The sequence below is a fragment of the Orbicella franksi genome, chromosome 5 (assembly GCF_964199315.1).
Source record: "Orbicella franksi chromosome 5, jaOrbFran1.1, whole genome shotgun sequence".
NCBI classification, from domain to species: domain Eukaryota; kingdom Metazoa; phylum Cnidaria; class Anthozoa; order Scleractinia; family Merulinidae; genus Orbicella; species Orbicella franksi.
The window spans coordinates 16,477,229-16,491,514 of record NC_138149.1 but is presented as its reverse complement, the minus strand read 5'-3'; the positions used below and the strand labels follow the sequence as shown (position 1 = coordinate 16,491,514).

At 39.2% G+C, this 14,286-nt stretch overlaps 1 protein-coding gene across 4 annotated transcripts in view; it reads right to left on the bottom strand.

Moving 5' to 3' along the window:
- Positions 1 to 222: 222 nt before the first annotated feature.
- LOC145486404 (diacylglycerol kinase beta-like) overlaps positions 223 to 14,286 on the bottom strand; it is a 32,635-nt gene continuing 18,571 nt past the window's right edge. For 2 of the 4 annotated variants that reach the window (XM_081465053.1, XM_081465055.1), the window contains 16 exons: positions 13,612 to 13,728; positions 12,962 to 13,063; positions 11,928 to 12,011; positions 10,952 to 11,025; positions 10,637 to 10,711; positions 10,450 to 10,535; positions 9,981 to 10,028; positions 9,801 to 9,842; positions 9,183 to 9,252; positions 8,357 to 8,447; positions 7,549 to 7,613; positions 7,126 to 7,216; positions 5,029 to 5,197; positions 4,632 to 4,752; positions 4,310 to 4,370; positions 223 to 2,999 (listed from right to left, as the gene is read on the bottom strand). In XM_081465053.1, coding sequence (XP_081321179.1) covers positions 2,883 to 2,999; positions 4,310 to 4,370; positions 4,632 to 4,752; positions 5,029 to 5,197; positions 7,126 to 7,216; positions 7,549 to 7,613; positions 8,357 to 8,447; positions 9,183 to 9,252; positions 9,801 to 9,842; positions 9,981 to 10,028; positions 10,450 to 10,535; positions 10,637 to 10,711; positions 10,952 to 11,025; positions 11,928 to 12,011; positions 12,962 to 13,063; positions 13,612 to 13,728 — 1,413 coding nt within the window. In that variant the 3' untranslated portion in view covers positions 223 to 2,882. Of the gene's footprint in view, positions 4,371 to 4,631; positions 4,753 to 5,028; positions 5,198 to 7,125; positions 7,217 to 7,548; positions 7,614 to 8,356; positions 8,448 to 9,182; positions 9,253 to 9,800; positions 9,843 to 9,980; positions 10,029 to 10,449; positions 10,536 to 10,636; positions 10,712 to 10,951; positions 11,026 to 11,927; positions 12,012 to 12,961; positions 13,064 to 13,611; positions 13,729 to 14,286 lie in introns of all 4 variants that reach the window. The other 2 variants (XM_081465052.1, XM_081465054.1) reach the window with 1 other exon arrangement.

Below are 14,286 nucleotides of genomic sequence, written 5' to 3'. Positions count from 1 at the left end.
ACCAAAACAGTAAATATTACGCTACTTGTAGGCTTTTATTTCAGTTGTACTCATTATTGTATATATGGTGTAGAACCATCGTACAGGATTAAAATCACATTTAAATATCACTCACAACATGGAATAAATACGTTAGCAGTCGATTGAATACTTTGGAAGCCTTCCTTAGCCCGTAAAACCAGAGCACGAGTCCTGTCTATATAATAAATGCTTTTTTAAAACTTGGTTCCTGGTTTCGCGACTAAGAAAGGTTAGATTCATCAGATATTCTAACATGTCAAAGGAAAAGCTGACTTTATGTTCAGCGACTAAACAATACATTGCCTTCCGCGTTGACAAAGTTTGTCCGTTAAACTAGTGCGATTTTACGAAATACCATCTCCATGGCATCTTCACAGACAATATCACTTAAAGGAGCTAAGTCACGGTTAGCGCACCTTGAAAAGTTTAGCCGAAATTTTTCAAGTTCGTCGTTTGTAATCCGCGTAAATCTCCTCCATTCTTAACCACCCTTGTTAATTTATGGTTTATTATTGTCTCTTCGGTATTTTCCTATCTTAATAACCTACTATTTTCGTGTTTCCTTCAATTTAAGGTGATATCGTACGTGGCCAAAAGAACTCAAAATACCGTGACTGAGGTCCTTATTTTGGAGTTTCGCCTCCTGCAGCGGAGAGCCAGGGACATCTCAATAGAGACAAACTTTACACTCTCACTACACTAGAAAGCGTGCCTCAATAGCAAATATGGGGTGACCAAAGCGCCAACGATTTCCTTAAGACCAATTGTAAATCTCCTGCTCGTTACAATAAATACGATACGAATGACAGAAAACTTACAACAGATCACATACTGTCCGTGACAAGATTTCGTGTTTTGGAATAATCGTTACCATACGATAAAGAACCTTCACAAAGCAGCATAAAACTGCAGTGTATATGCAAGCCAGTTAATTTAAAGCCCTCAGTTCGCGAATGTTTAAATAGCAATATATCTAATTCATTTACTATATATTACTTTCACTTTATATGGGATTATATCACCTTGCTAAGAAAGTTGTAACACAGGAAGAACACGTCGAAACAAATACAATCAGGGTAATAACTTCTCAAAAAGCAACATAGCTGACAACGCTAATGCCTTCCTACACAATGCAAAGTCACGTCCGAAGATTGGCGTATCTCTCTAACTTGTTATCAGCCAAAACAGGGTGATATTCTGAAATAGCGATCTTCAAGTTTAAGGGGCACTGCCATTAACTTTCATCTCCCCAGAGATACTTTGATAAGCTGTATTGACATGAAGACGTCGGGCCATGCCAAAAGATGGCTGGGAGTAAGACAAAAAATCACTGCAAAGTGGAATCCGTGTAAAAACTTTGATTTATACCATTCGGTGTTCAACATGTAAGGAGAAAGTAACCAATAACAGTGCACCTCCCTCCATGTGCTTAGAAATCAAGACGATAAACATAAACAAACAACACGTCTATCGCGAGTTTCTCCCTTACCACTCGGGTACTTAAGTCGAAAACAGAGACGTCTCTCGCAGCTCGCTCGTTCCATGGCCCGCGCAAAATACACGTACGTGACGGGAGACATTTTTTTCCCTCGTGCAAGCAACCCGTGACTTGACGACCTTTCTTATCATAAGATCCGTGTACTTAAATAAACATAGGACTGGAACTTTGCAAGGATTATTATATTCTTGGATTTATATATTCTAATTAAGCTGCGACCGCAAGTCAAGGAATATAATACTTGTGTCGGACTCTAACTACTGATCATTATACGCACCACTCAGCTGCTTTAACCATTCCATTCACAAAACTGATCAATATTTCTTTTCTCCTCAAGATACTCAAACACTGTCCAGTAGACAGGTAAGGAGAATACGTAAACTCAACAAATAATGTCAGACTGAATTTCGCGCTCGTGAACGGAAGGGTTAAATGTGCCCATGGTGTTACTTAATTTGTCATCAATAGATTCTTTTCTCTACCTATCTATGGAGTTTATGTTCATACGTGAACAAACAATAAATAACAACAGACACGTCAGCAGAGCGGCGGCTCCCGGTGTCAATCATACGCTGATCAACAGCATATGTCTCTTTTGTACACTGAGCGAGTAAAACTTCCACATTAACCCGTTAAAATTTAAACACTAATTAAATACAAGCTCTTTTGTTTTCATTTCTTCTTATAACATTTACCCTCACTATTAATGGACGCTGTGATTGGCTACGTTGTAATTGTACCAGATGCGAAAACAGATAGATAACTAAATAAATCAAAAGAATATGATATGACAATTATCAGCGTAACACGTGATGAAAAGACAAGGCACATTACCAGAAACACTTAACATTCTAGCTCTGACGAGCTCTTGGTGGCGTTAAAAATACTGACCTTATTTTGAAAATAACAGCAAAAAAATTATAAGAATTCTATTAAAATTCTAAAACAAGGCTCTCTTTCTTTTCCTTGGGACGACGGAAAGCTAAAACTATGTTCACACTGGATCGGTCACAGATGGTTCCGGTCCAAGATGACCAGTCCATGCGTTCACACGAGACCCAGTTCCCTACTTATTATAAGGAAGGGCCCGGCCTGGACCCGTATAGACAGTACGGATAGCAGGTTCTGCATGAACGGTTTTTGGACGGGACCCATTTGAACCGTCCTATGTGAACATAACTTAAGTAAAACTTTACGCAATACATGTTACCTGTCCCAGTTCTGATTGTGTACAGCGTGGCACAGATGGCATGGTAACTATGAATCTGCCGCCTGTTAAAATATCTTCAGCTTCATGAATAAAATAAGGCAATAAACTCTGTCTGTCTCGGATTATCAAGAGCTCGGTGGGTAAAAAAACAGTCTAAATCTCACTCTCCAGTTCAGGGTCTCGAGTTTGTCTTCTCCTGAAGAAGAAAGAGCTCTTGACGGGCGGCGGACCTTGAAGCATTGGAACCTGATTCTTGTGTGTGATCAAAATCTGACAAATGAGAAAATAAACATGCACAGTACTTAAATAGCTACGCCGCCTTTAAGGAAATAATTGAACTTTGCCATCCCAAGTGTACAGGCAACTTCCATGTCACAAAAAATGTTATAAGCAACACGAGTGATTTGGACATAGATACGCCTGGGCGCAGAGAATTTCGATCTGAGCAATTCTGTTCGCGGGTTCAAGTACCGTTCTGACCACTAGCTGAAGGGGAGGTCCCGGGTTCAAATCCTCGGCCAAACAGGTAAAAACCAACTGGTCAGCTTCCTGCCGGTTGGGTCTTAATCCTATAATGTTTAATTTCAATTATTGCTCGGCGACACTAGCCTTTGCTTACATATATATTTTTTCTCTCAATAAAAGAATTATCAAGCATCTGCAATGATTACAGACACAGGCTTCCGGGAAAGAGTCCTCTAGAATAAGGTAAAAAGCAAGTATCCACGCACGATGTTGTATTTTCTTAGGGTGCAAATAACTTGCACTGAACTTCTGAACACATTGCATGCACGCAACGTTTTATTACGCGTAACAGGGCCCTAAGACACCGATCTGGAGTAAAATGGAATTTGATTCCCGAGTGTTTGATAACTGAACATTACTATCCAAATCAACTCGGTGGAAGGTAAAATAACGATCGAAAATAAGTACAAAAATCCCAAGATATTTGTACTCGAGTTCAAATATTTCAGGATATATGTATTCTAGGAAACCGGTTTCACAGGTTACTTAGTTCCCGTTTACGTAGTTCTCCTGGGCACCAGCAACGCAAAATTCAATTCAAAATTTGATAATGTATCACTTGTCAGACCTTGTGGTTTGTGGTATCCCCGCACATTTTAACTCGTCATTTGGAGAGTGACTCGCCCTACAGACTTGTTAAAATACATTCACCTTATTCCATGGTTTAACGCGCGAAATACGAGGAATGAGCAAAATGTCCGCGCCGGCGCGTATCAGTATTTTGTTAAACATCGAATGAGAGATTTATTGTTCCACTATTGTCATTTTCAGTGTTCAACGAGCAATTTGGTTTCTAGTTTTTTAACTACATGACTCAGCCAAAAATCTTACCGATCGCATAAGGCGAGTGCGAATGACGAAAACAAAATACGATTCTAGAGTTCTGCGCGTTCTCTTGATCTAACATAGTAAGATGTCGTAATAGTGGAATAACAATGCAAGATACTAATAAAAAGCAAGTGGAACAGCGGCTGTGTAGTCTCATCCCTCATCGTGCCCCGCAGGACACCTAAGGCCATTCCGGCTGTGTAGTAACTGCACGTAACTTTGCTCACCTCAGCTGGTGGCTGCATCCACGGCTCTCCATCTATTTGCATTGGAAACAACTTCTTGGTTCTAATGAAAGAAAACCAGTCGCACTCAGATATTGAAAAAAAAAAATCAATAGAACTATTCAATAAGGAGTCCCTTGTCGAGCAACACCAGCAGAGAAACTTAGTACCACGTGAGTGAACACAATGATTCATGGCCAAACACAGGAGAAGGGGAGTCTGCATACCTTCCTATTTGCAGCGAATCATGACTTTATCTTATCTTGAGTAGAAAGAGTACGAGAAGCCATAGAAAATCTACAGTTATTATGAACAGCACACTCACCTAATTACAATAGAGGAACACTGAGCTAATCTTAGACCATGTGCTCTGACACCAACGATAATCTGACTAACAAACAGAGTGTTTTCAAGTCCAACAACTTCCAGCTGCCCGTCTCCTATGTCTAAACAAAAAAAAAAAACGGAAAACAAACATGACTACAACTTAGCTAATAGGGTAGTAGGAGACCTGTGATCAACCTCGTTCCCAGGGTCTCTCATCTTTCCGCCCTACCGCCCTCTCTCGCTCCGGTAGGATGGAGAGATCAGAGACCCTGGGAACGAGATAGGCCCGTGATGGGAGAATAGCGGAAACAACAACACTCACAGTGCAGGTACAGTCCGAGAAACTGTGAACCTGGTAGATTCGAGACAGAGACTATTTGGAGAAGACAACACACCTTGCACTGCCCACTCCAAATCATTGCCTCTGCCGCCTGATTTAGCACGTGACCGTCTGGCCTTCTTCTTGTCGGTTTCACCCCAGAGGTTCGCTCCACCGTACACACTGGGAATATTCACAACAGCAATACCTTCCAGTTGAGGGAGGTCTAATGGTGTGTCATCACACTGAGAAAATTAAACATATTGATGTTACCCAAAAACTTGCACTGATTTACACTGGAGCAACACCCACACTCAGCCGGAGGAATTTGAAAACGCAGCTTTCTTTCAGCGGTTAGACCTACAGTCCACACTAAGCTGTCACGAAAACGGAGCTTTTCAAAAACGACGACCTCACAAGAATCATGGGTTTTCCCTGACCAAGTTTTTCTTAAACACAAATCCAAAATGACTGGTAATTGTTGCGGTTTTAAATTCCTCCGCCGTGGTGTGGAGGGAAAATATTTGATGCGTTTTGAGAGCAAAACCTCTGCTTTTTTTAAAATTCCTACAGCGTAGTGTGGACGGAGCCTTAATCGCCCACAGAAAAATGGCAATTTATGTCATGAGTAACTGGGTGAATGAAATAGGTCAATGCAAAAATCATCACCTGGTGCAAAATCCGAATATTGAACGGGAAACGAATGCGACGGCCTTCATAGCAAAGCGACCTAAAACCAGTTAATTTGTGACTTTTCCTTATTTTGGATGTCCAAGCGAATTGCTTGCTGTTCTGCGGCATTTTGTAATAACTACGCATTTTGTAATACCTTACGCATTTTGTAATAAAAGTTGCAGCATTTTGTCATTACCTGCAGTATTTTGTATTAAATGCAAACGACGCATTTTGTAATAAGTGTTGCAGCATTTTGTAATGAACGTTAGTCTACGCAATTTGTAATAACGTGGTGACGCAAATTGTAATACGTCTCTTCACACGATAATTTCACCAAGCATACAGATTGGCTGGATTCCCTTCAACACTGGCTTAATATAGTTTGTCAAGTGCTCTTTTTCAGCAGATATTGGGAGCTTAGCAACCCACATACTTCTATGTAAATCTATATTTTCAATAAGCATGTGGCATAATTTTAGTCTGAGAGGTGTATAAATTATGGAAAATAAAATTCTCAATTCCTTAAAAATTTCCTAAATCTTCATAATGGAGAATGGAATACCACCAGGTGAAATAGTTCCACCCATTGTCACGCAAATGTTGACGTTTTATTACTTTCTTTTTCGTGAACCTAACTTGATTCCAAGACTTGGACAAAAGTGAGAAAAAAGAACTTATCTAAAAAATCGCGTGCATCTACTGTACAAATACCCATGCAGATACTGTACTCATATTCAGTTTAAAAAATCCTGCAATAATATAATAACTGATTTTCCATCAGGTTGGTGTTGAAGGGAATCCAGCCAATCTGTATGCTTGGTGAAATTATCATGTGAAGAGACTTATTACAATTTGCGTCACCACGTTATTACAAATTGCGTAGACTGACGTTTATTACAAAATGCTGCAGCTCTTATTACAAAATGCGTCGTTTGCATTTAATACAAAATACTACAGGCAATTACAAAATGCTGCAACTTTTATTACAAAATGCGTAAGGTATTACAAAATGCGTAGTTATTACAAAATGCCGCAGAACACTTGCCAATAAGTTTGGCAGATTCTGTATCATTTTCTTTGTATCATACCGCTTGTCGCAAACGGCGCATTAGTTCCACGGTCATTTTAAAAAGTCCTAACTTTTGGTGAAGAATGAAGTGACTGGCACTCCGTCAGTAGCTAATAAAGGTGTCACACTGGCTGTGACACGTGTCAAGAAGCACCTGGCGTCGTTTGCATGGTCAACTTTAATCTTCTCCTTTGCCTCCCTTGTCGTTTTTGAGGAGACAAGGGAGGCAAAGGAGAGAGAGCCTGGAATCGAGGTTGTTGCATTAGCATAGCAAAATCTGGCAATTGACAGTAAAGGAGTAGGTAACAGGTGTCACCTATTTTTTATCTGTCAGCAACTGAACATCACAATGCAGGCATGGGGTAAGTGAAATAAACGCTGTTTAAAGTTTAAATATTCCACAGGTACTATAACAGGTGCATAACTTACGATAATTTCAATCTCCTCGTGTAAATTCTTGCATGTCGCTGAAAGTGTCTCTGATGTTCCACACTCAAAATAACGAAGTTTGTTTTTAAACCTGAAAAAAAAAAAAAAAAAAAAAACTGAGAGGGAGCGAGAGATATTATCACGATGTACTAAGTAACCTTGTTACTACTGATGATCCAAACCTGCTCCTTAGACAGTTAAACTGCAAGTTATTTTTTTCTGGTAAGACTTCTGCCTTAAGGAATTTACGGCGCCCACAGGATTCACACGAGATTACTCAGTTAGACTACAGCGAAAACAGCCATGTCACCATATAACTGTTACTAAATTGTTTGTTTGATTTAAGACAACAACACGATGCTGCAACAATTTTCAAAATAACTTTCACTTTACCCTCCATTTCCTTGGTTGTGGATGTATTACCTGCTGTTAAACTTTTCAGGGTTCTTTTCTCTTTGTAAGTGAAACTTGAGTGCCACAGACGCATCCTGAAAGAGACAAACAAACAATCAGAAAATAACTGGAAAGGGTGTAATGTAACACGAGAGATCTGAGATTCTATTAACTCCCTTCAGCTAAAACAAATAAGCAGCTCTGGGATCAGGAATTGATGTTATAACCAAGTCTAAATGAAAACCTTTGTCACAAGACAAGCCTCATAATGTAATGCCTGAACCTAAATCTGTTACAAGTACAACTATCTTACGGATGCCAAAAAAACTCATCACATCACGAATTTCATTATGTATCACCATACAACATGTTCTTGACATTACTGATACAAGACGTATACAGCACAGGAGGAAACAGCCTTCCTTCCTCCCTTCCCACCCGAGAGGTCACGGGTTGAATGCCCTCAGATTTTGCCCATCTTACACTCATGACGTGGTGAACATTACATCCTTTTAATTTCACTACCAAACTTATACTTAACCATTAAATTTCGAAAGAATTCTTAAATATCACTCCCTCGTGGTGTAAATACTTAACTGCACTCACATTCAAACGACTTTCAGTGGATATTACCTCATATAAAACCAACACAGTTACACTTAAGAGCAGTTTTTGATTGAGTGTTGTAAAACCAAAACCAAACCAGTTACTTAACAATTAGACAACTCAGCCAATCGCAAACCGTAGTCAAACCAAAACCAAAGTAGTTGCCTGGTTACTTTTGACACTCAATTGAAAATTGCTCCCACTACAAGTCTGTTCTTAAGACAAAACCAACCACTCCGATGGAAAAGTAGTTGTTAATGATATCAAGAGGGGGTGGGTCTCCCATGTCCTCTCGGTTGGTTTGCTTGAATGACACTGACCACCTGGAGTAGAACACAAAAGCAAGTGTAAGAATTTACATTTATAACAATGCACTTATACTTGCAACAGATAGGTCAAAAGCAGTTTGGAACAACCATTCTATGGCCTGCCTACTAGCGCAAGACAATCTACAACAAAGCAGTGACATAATAACTAACGACAGAACAAATGTCCGGTTCCATCAGTGAAGCTCAAGACTGTAGTGAATCAATTACAGCTCTGGGAAATGTCAAACGCGAGAAAAATTGCGCCGCAAGACTACCTCACGTTTTGCAGCTGATTGGCAAGTTCTAAGACAACTACACTACAATATGATGCATGCAGACAAACACGACATCTGGTGGTAATCTACTTTCTCTCAGTGGAATTCAACTGACAAAAGAGATACTAGCTTGCATCTGGACTCTACGACACCTTAAAGATTTTTATGATTTGTGTTGTAGTCTACATTCAATCTTATTCGTAGCAGAGTAGGTCTACACAAAAGCAAAACTTCAGAAAAGGCAGTTTCCGAGTTGTCTTTTGCCCCTTTATTCAAACGAGAACTGGTGCAAAATCTTCCGAAAGAAAATGACTTTAGTGACATATTTATTTGAAAGTTTCCACACCAGCCATTATTTTGAACCAGTTAGAGAAGGCAAGTTGGAAATGAACTCTGAATCTAACCACAGGCCACAGCTATGAGCTGAAAACTAAGAACAATTTTTCACCGCACGTTAAATTGTGTGAATATATACCTGTCAAGACTTACAACCGTGCTCTTTTGAATCAGACTCAACACTTTGGAAATACTTCCACCTTCATAACCTGAAACGAGACGTACAACACAACACAGTGATCTTCAAAGGAAATAATTAACAATGTCATTGGTAGTTGTATCTAGGCATAGCAATCTATTGCAGGATGACATCTCATTTCATTTTATGAGGCCACAGTAACTTACAAAACCTTCCGTAGTTTTCACAAACATTTCTGTCCGTGGCAATTCTTCTTTGCCTTTAAAATACTGCACTTCAACTTCATTCCCCGATTTGGACATGCCACAAGTCCGCCTTCACTTAATTCTTTGCTAAATCATCGCCCTCGAGTGAAACAAGAGGGCGATGTTTGAGTGACGAAGTCGCGAGACAGTCAGGGCAAGAAGTATTATTGGAAGTCTAACTCTAACAAAGTCTAACCCGAATACGAGATTCAGGAAAAACGTTTTCATCTAAAATTCAGAAGTGGACCCACCACGCTTGTGAGAATAATTTCCTATTACACACAAAGTAGTTACAGCACTGTAACAACTCTGCTAAGTACAACTATCAGGTAAAAGAGAGTGCTATGCTCCATAACTTGTGGTTAGTAATTACCTCCTCCCCATTTTAAACACCTTGCCAAGTCATTTCCGGTTCCTGTGGACGAATAAAATAACGATGACAAATTTAGTGTCTTGGAATAAAAGGATGTGTATAAGTCTTTTCAAAGGAATAAAAGACAGTTTTTTGAGAGAGAATCCTTAAAAACTCTGTTTAAATTTTGCTATTACTCACCAAGAGGTAAAACAGCTACTGGGGGTGGTTTCTTCATCTGTAATTTATCTATCAACAGATAAAAATGACAAGACAACAATCCTTAGTCAATGACCTTCTCATTTCTTCAGTAACGGTAGGAGACATTACATGTTTACAAAAAGAGATGTAAGAACCACAAATAAGACATGGTGACATTTTGGTAGAAGAAGGTTGACTGAGTGAACATCGAAAGTTGAGATAAACAAATATCTTATAAATCTAACACCATTCAGATACCTTTTAAATCGACATAGGACAAAAAACTTTTTCCCCCTTCCTCTGTCCCGAGTGCATTTTTATTACCATCCAGAAAATCGTTGATTAGGGATAGGAGTTTCATGAACAAGCTACTGGTGCTATCGACAGTCAAAATGGCAAAACATAGTCACATTCTCAAACGTTTTGTCCAAGATTTGTAGGTCTGCAGATAAACTCCATCTGAACCCACCTATAGTGGCTAGTACCCAGCCTACTGTTCCATCACCGCCACAGCAAAGAACACGGAAATCTGGAACACTCTGGAAAAACTTCAGACTGAAACACAAAACAGCAATTAAACAGGGTTGAGTAAAAATGGCATACTGAAAGGAATTTATCACAACAGAAAAAAAAAAAAAAAAAAGTCCGTTACATACCCAGGGGTTGGTCCACCTTCCCCAAGATTGAAGACTTGTCTTGGATTGAGTAAATACTGGAACTTGTGTAGTAATCTGTTTATTGACAAGAAGAAAAAAAGAGCAAAGAAAAAGAACAACTTACGGTAGGAAAGACTTCAGCCGGCGTCAAGTGCACAAAAACGTGTGCGAGCAGGTCACCATTGGTTTTGATTTTACTTTTGATTGGATGAAAACTGGCAGGATTTTTTTTTAAACCTGTCGTGCCGAGTAGTAATGCCAACCACTTTTGACAGTGAAATGAAAACATTTCGGGAAGAAATTCTACAACCATACCTTGCACCTTGTCTGCCACCACTTTTAGGGTTAATAAAAACTGCTAAGGGATGCGTGCCACGAAGAGGTGAGATCTGTCAAGAAAACTTTGTTGTAAGTTCCACTGCCTTCATCAGACATTTACATGTATATGAACCTGCCATTTAATGTAAGTATTGGGATGTACTGAAATCTTTTTTGTGCTACGTTACAAAGCATACGTACTTGTAATGTTCGTAAGTAGTGTAATGAATGAAAAAAAACAACAAAACAAAACAAAGACAAACAAACAGCCCCCCCCCCCCCCACCCCTGCCATTTATTAGAGGAAAACAATAAAATGTCAAAGGCTTGGTCTCCCCGATGTTTATTGGAGTGGCATATAGATAAGCCTGTATACAAGCTCTTTATAAAATCCACCTTCTCATGGTTAGTGCACTTGACTCGGGAGCAAGCGGTCCGGGTTTGAGCCCTGGTCGGGGACACTGTGTTGTGTTCTTTGGCAAGACACTTAACTCTCACAGTGCCTCTCTCCACCCAGGAGTATAAATGGGTACCCGCAAATTGTTGGGGATACCTAACAAACTGCGGAGGAACCTGCGATGGACTAGCATCCTGTCCAGGGGAGTAGAAATACTCCTAGCCACTTCATGCTACAGAAACCGGGATGAGCTCTGGCAGCTATGAGCCAGCCGGCTCCAATGCTTCACTTTTTTTCCTGATTAATTGGACACAGTTACATGCACGAGCATATCTGAGGTCCGGGTACTGCACATGCCAACTCCACGTACATTGTCCTCTGGGCTCTTGGCATGATGTTCTGGTTAAGATTCGGCTCCAGCACCACTCTGACAGTGAATTGTCAGTGAATATGTCGACTTTGGAGAACATTGATATTGTTAGAAGATAAGCAAGTCCCCAAGAGTAGATACAGATGTGCGTTACTATTATTTACCTTTTGTATTTTGTAAAATATACCTTGTGTTTATTTATCTGACCTGCATTGGCATTCCCTCAAAGTTGACATAAGAGTTTGTCCTTTTCCTATGAGCCTCTGGAGTGGAGTTGTCTTTTCTCCTGTCCTGTTAAATTTAAAAGTCATAAACAGTTTATCACATATTACCAGGGCTGCAAATAAATTCTTTTGAAAGGACATATGCCCTACTAAGACACCAACTTGATTGGACAAAACAATTTGTGGTCGGACATCATCAAATAAAGGTAAGATTTACTCAAGGTAGATCTTTATTCATCCTTACCGTAAAATGATTTATGATTAAAAAATTGTCCGGACATCATGCCTGACCACAGTTAGGATTTCATCAGACAAAAACAAATTTTGGTCGGCCAATGTCTGATGACCAACTGTTATTTGCAGTCCTGTATTACCCATGGATATATTACTCTCAAACTCATTAATAATTCATCATGTTAAAACAAAGAAAATCACAACCGTGAAGGAGGTTTGGATACCCGGTCTTAATTAGCATAGATTTTGACGAGTTTACTTCTCTGTTTACTCCTTAGTTTTTGTTTCGATTGAGAAGATATACAGTATCAAACACTTGAGACAATGTTTCATCGGCTATTGAAACACCTTGAATTTTGTCAAAAACACTCTGCTGCGCTTGATACATGTATTTTCAACTCTCTTCTAAGTGTTTGGATATCCAGATGGAACACAATCTCTTGTGTTTGAGATACTACAGTACATAAGTTACTATAAACATTTCTTAGCACCTCAGTGCAAGACATTTTGTGTGACTATTGAACAGTGAAGTGCACACAGTTTTCTCAAAAATTCCCCGAGTCAAAGGCAAGCTGGAGGAACTGAATTACTCTCTTAGTTCTTACAGAATTCAAAAGGCGAGTAAATTTTGCATCATACAAGCTACTCGTTTACCTTTCTTAGTTTCATTCTTTTTGACACAAACACTGCTTTCAGAAAAATCTATATAACATGGTCAAATGAAGCTACACCTTATTAATTAAAAAAGGAAATGGGAATTACAGGATTTGCATTATAACGTACCAGACCACCAGCAGGCGATATGGACACTGGAGGTAGAATGTGATCTCTGTGCTCTCCAAGGTTACACTCTGGGACAACATGAGTTGCACATTTGTTATGAACCTAAAATTTCAAAGAAAAAAAAGTTAAAATCAAAACAAAACTCCAGATTAACTAATCTGGTTCAAGTTCAGAATAGGAATAATTTTTACTGTTTTCATACAATCAGAGATTCCACCTGTGCCAACAAAACATTTATGAGAAGATAAATGTAGGGGTTTCTTTTTGCATAACCTAACTACGTGTATATGAAATCAATATAAATATTACAAGATCAACAGCAACAAAAAAAAAAGTGTTAATCGTTGAATGTTCGTGTGGTCGATGCTCTTAGCTACAACTAGCTAGTTTTCAGGCATGCCACCTAAACTGAAAAAAACAAATATTGCAAATAAACATAACAGGCTTAAAATCCTAACTGGCGGGAGGCAGACCAGTTGGCTATTTACAAGCACGACCAAGGAGTTGAACTGGGGTCTACCAAGAAACAACTCCAGCTTAGTGGTCAGAGCGGGACTTGAACCCGCAACCTCTGGATTTTAAGTGCAGTGCCCTAACCACTCAGCCATACAACAAGAACAAAACAGACACAGACGATGTTATGAACTCACTGTGACTTGACACCAAGCACAATGTAATCCAGTCAGACAGTTGTTACTCTTGACAGTTTTACCACACTTGAAACACTTTCCTGGACAGTTCCCTTCCGTCCAGTGATGATCCATGTTCTACGGAATTACAACCAAATAGTTTACACTGAAATGAGCACAAAACATTTTGCTCACAAGCAAACAATTTTTCTGATAGTGCAGGTTTGAAATCATCTTTCTAAAACTTAATGATAATTCATCACATTTAACCCAAGGAAATCATGATGGTGATGGTGTTTGGGTTTCTGATATTAATTAGCACAGATTTTTTACGCTTTTATTTCACCACGTACTCTTGAGTTTTAGATTCAATTAAGAAGATATACCAAACACTCGAGCTAGTATTTAAACACATTTTCAATCACCTCAAAGTTCATGAAAAATACTCTGCTATGTGTCATATTTCCAACTCTCTTGTCAGTGTTTGGAAATGTGGTCAAACACGGTCTTTAATGTTTGACATATTGCATCTCAACTGAGAGCTCTAGCTTATGTATGGGGAAAAAGGTCAGAGAAGAGTTTTGAAGGTACAAACCACTGATACAACATGATTTAGAATTAAAAGGGTATTTTAACTTTTTTCCATTGGATGTGCTAATCCATGGTTGGCATGGTTTTCTCACAATGTTTGCATAG